Here is a 2,553-nt window from a genome sequence, read left to right as displayed (position 1 = left end):
AGGCTATCAAGCTTCTCCAGTATACCCACTGGCATGCTAATCGTACTCATCGTATTGACTGGGATTGATGACAGAACCGACTTTGTCAATGTTACCCTTCATGCAAGGCTTAATGTTTGTTTCTTCCATCCTGCTAGCCGTGAAGCTACTTTCTCCAGTACCTCCCCAAAAGTATCTTTATTAATTCTTTTCTGTAGTATCGGCATCCCCAAGTATTTTTCCAGCTCCTTTGTTGATGCAATACTGCTTTCTCTGCTTATTCTCTCTTCTCTTCCTCTAGAGACATTATTAGAAAAGAAAATCTTCGATTTCTGGAGGCTTACTTTCTGACCAGAGGCTTTACAAAACTTCTCCAACACTTTCCTGATCACTCGAATCTGCGTTACCGATGCCTCTGCAAATAGGATTAGATCATCTGCGAAGCAAATGTGAGATAGCTGTGGACCACCTCTCGACAATCTTATCGGTTTCCATCTTTTATCCTCCACTGCTTTCTCAATCAGTTGACATAATCTCTCCATGCATAAGACAAACAGGTACGGGGAGAGTGGATCACCTTGTCGCAGTCCTCTTGATGGCTTAAACGGTTCAGATTTTTCCCCATTCCACAAAATACACATTGATGGACTAGACACACATTCCATAATCCTCTTAACCCAATTCTCAATCAGACAAACCAGCAGTCCTTAATGTATCTTCTAGAAAATCCCAATGCAGCCTATCATATGCTTTCTCCAAATCTAGTTTCAGCAGCATCCAACCCTTGCGGCCTTGCTTCTTTTTCATCGAATGAACAGCTTCCTGAACCACAACAATGTTATCCGCACTCAATCTACCTGGGATGAAACTAGACTGAGCAGGACCAATTAGTTTAGGCATAATACTCTTCAGTCTCCCTACCATGGCCTTCGTGATAGTTTTAAACAACACGTTGCAGAGACTTATCGGTCGAAACTGAGTAATATACTCAGGTTTCGTCACTTTCGGAATTAGCACCACGAGTGCATCATTAGTATTCTCCGGCAACATCCCCGTCTCAAAGAAAAGAAGGACAAACCTGATCACAGAAGCACCAACTGTCTCCCAGCACCTCTGATAGAAAACTGGTTGAAACCCATCCGGACCTGGTGCCTTGAAGCTGCCCATAGCTCTCACCGTTTTCTCTACTTCCTCCGCAGAAAACGTTTTGTCAAGATCCATTTTCTCTTGTCTTGTAAGCCCCACAAATCTCCTCTCTATTAGTATTTATATGTCTGTATCCATGTTTTCCAGAGAATATAGTTTTCTGAAATAATCCACCGCTAGCTTCTCAAGTTCTTTTGCATCTGATACCCACTGAATTTCATCTTTCTTTAGCTTCTCCACTCGATTTCGCTTTCTCCTAATGATTGTCGACATATGAAAGAACTTGGTATTTCTATCTCCATGCACACACCACTTCTCCCGCAACTTTTGGAGCCAGAGCACTTCTTCTTGCTCGAGGATGATCTCAAGTTCTTTTAATAGCTCTCCCTCCTTTACCAAGATCTCATCAGAGAGGTCTTGCTCAATTTTGTCATGTATCTCTGTAATCTCCATCAACAAGTCCTCTTTCCTTCTTTGGACATTTCTGAAAACTTCTTTGTTCCACTTTCGGAGTGTCACTTCCAACCTCCGCAAAGCCTCTCTTGTATCAATATCACGATCCCATGAAGCTGTTAGCAAGTCTAGAAACTCATTGTGTTGTAGCCATGCCGCCTCAAAACGAAATGGACGTCGACGTGCATCACCCTTAACCTCCGGTGTGAGCTGTAGATACAAAGGAGCGTGGTCTGATGCTAAGAAAGGTAAATGCCTCACACTTGCCTCCTGCCACCTGAGTCTAGACTGGGCACATCATAATATTCTATCCAGCCTCTTCGCTACAAATGTGCTTTCAGTTTTCCCTCTTTTCCATGTGAATTGATTGCCATGAAATCTCATATCAATCAGTGACATATCATTTATCCAATCACCAAACTTTATAAAATCCTCAGACAATCTCCCATTCCCACCACTCCTTTCATCTATCCTCACTATTGTATTAAAGTCTCCCCCAACGAACACCGGACCCTCTGCATTACGCAAAACTTCTTCTAAAGCAGCCCATAAGCCACTTTTACGGCTTGGTGAAGGAGCCGCATACACAACAATCAGATTAATCACCTCTGCTCCATTCCCGATTCGAGCATGTATAAACTGATCCGACGACTTGACCACCTCAAGCTCTCCAATCTCCTCCCTCCATAACAGCCATAAACCTCCACTCTGGCCACATGCATCTACCCGAAACGAGTTCTCAAACCCTAGACCACAACAAATCCGGCATGCCGCTTCTCCACCAGCATGAGTTTCAAAAACAACAAGGATATTTGTCTTGAACTTCTTCACCAAATATCTAATCGATCTTCGAAATTGGGGTTTATTTGCCCCCCGGCAATTCCACAGAATGCACTTCATCAGATCTTTATAATCAATAGATAGAATCACCGGGGCAAAATTTTATGCCACCACACTCTCCAGGACTTCTCGTCT

At 43.2% G+C, this 2,553-nt stretch overlaps 1 protein-coding gene across 1 annotated transcript; it reads right to left on the bottom strand.

Moving 5' to 3' along the window:
• Positions 1-1,245: 1,245 nt before the first annotated feature.
• LOC106344673 lies at positions 1,246-2,478 on the bottom strand. The gene is made up of 2 exons (XM_013783996.1): positions 1,906-2,478; positions 1,246-1,788 (listed from the first exon to the last, which is right to left on the bottom strand). The coding sequence occupies exons 1-2, from the start codon at positions 2,476-2,478 to the stop codon at positions 1,246-1,248; spliced, it is 1,116 nt and encodes a 371-aa protein (XP_013639450.1).
• Between the last annotated feature and the right edge of the window lie 75 nt (positions 2,479-2,553).

The sequence above is a fragment of the Brassica oleracea genome, chromosome C5 (assembly GCF_000695525.1).
Source record: "Brassica oleracea var. oleracea cultivar TO1000 chromosome C5, BOL, whole genome shotgun sequence".
In the NCBI taxonomy this organism is placed as follows: domain Eukaryota; kingdom Viridiplantae; phylum Streptophyta; class Magnoliopsida; order Brassicales; family Brassicaceae; genus Brassica; species Brassica oleracea.
This window is presented reverse-complemented; position numbering and strand designations above follow the sequence as displayed.

Excerpts from the sequence above, each read along its gene's own strand:
- LOC106344673 (XM_013783996.1), bottom strand. The coding sequence starts at position 2,478 with ATGAAGTGCATTCTGTGGAATTGCCGGGGGGCAAATAAACCCCAATTT. Across the intron at positions 1,789-1,905 it reads GGAAAACTGAAAGCACATTT|CTCACACCGGAGGTTAAGGG; the intron begins GTAGCGAAGAGG and ends TTGTATCTACAG.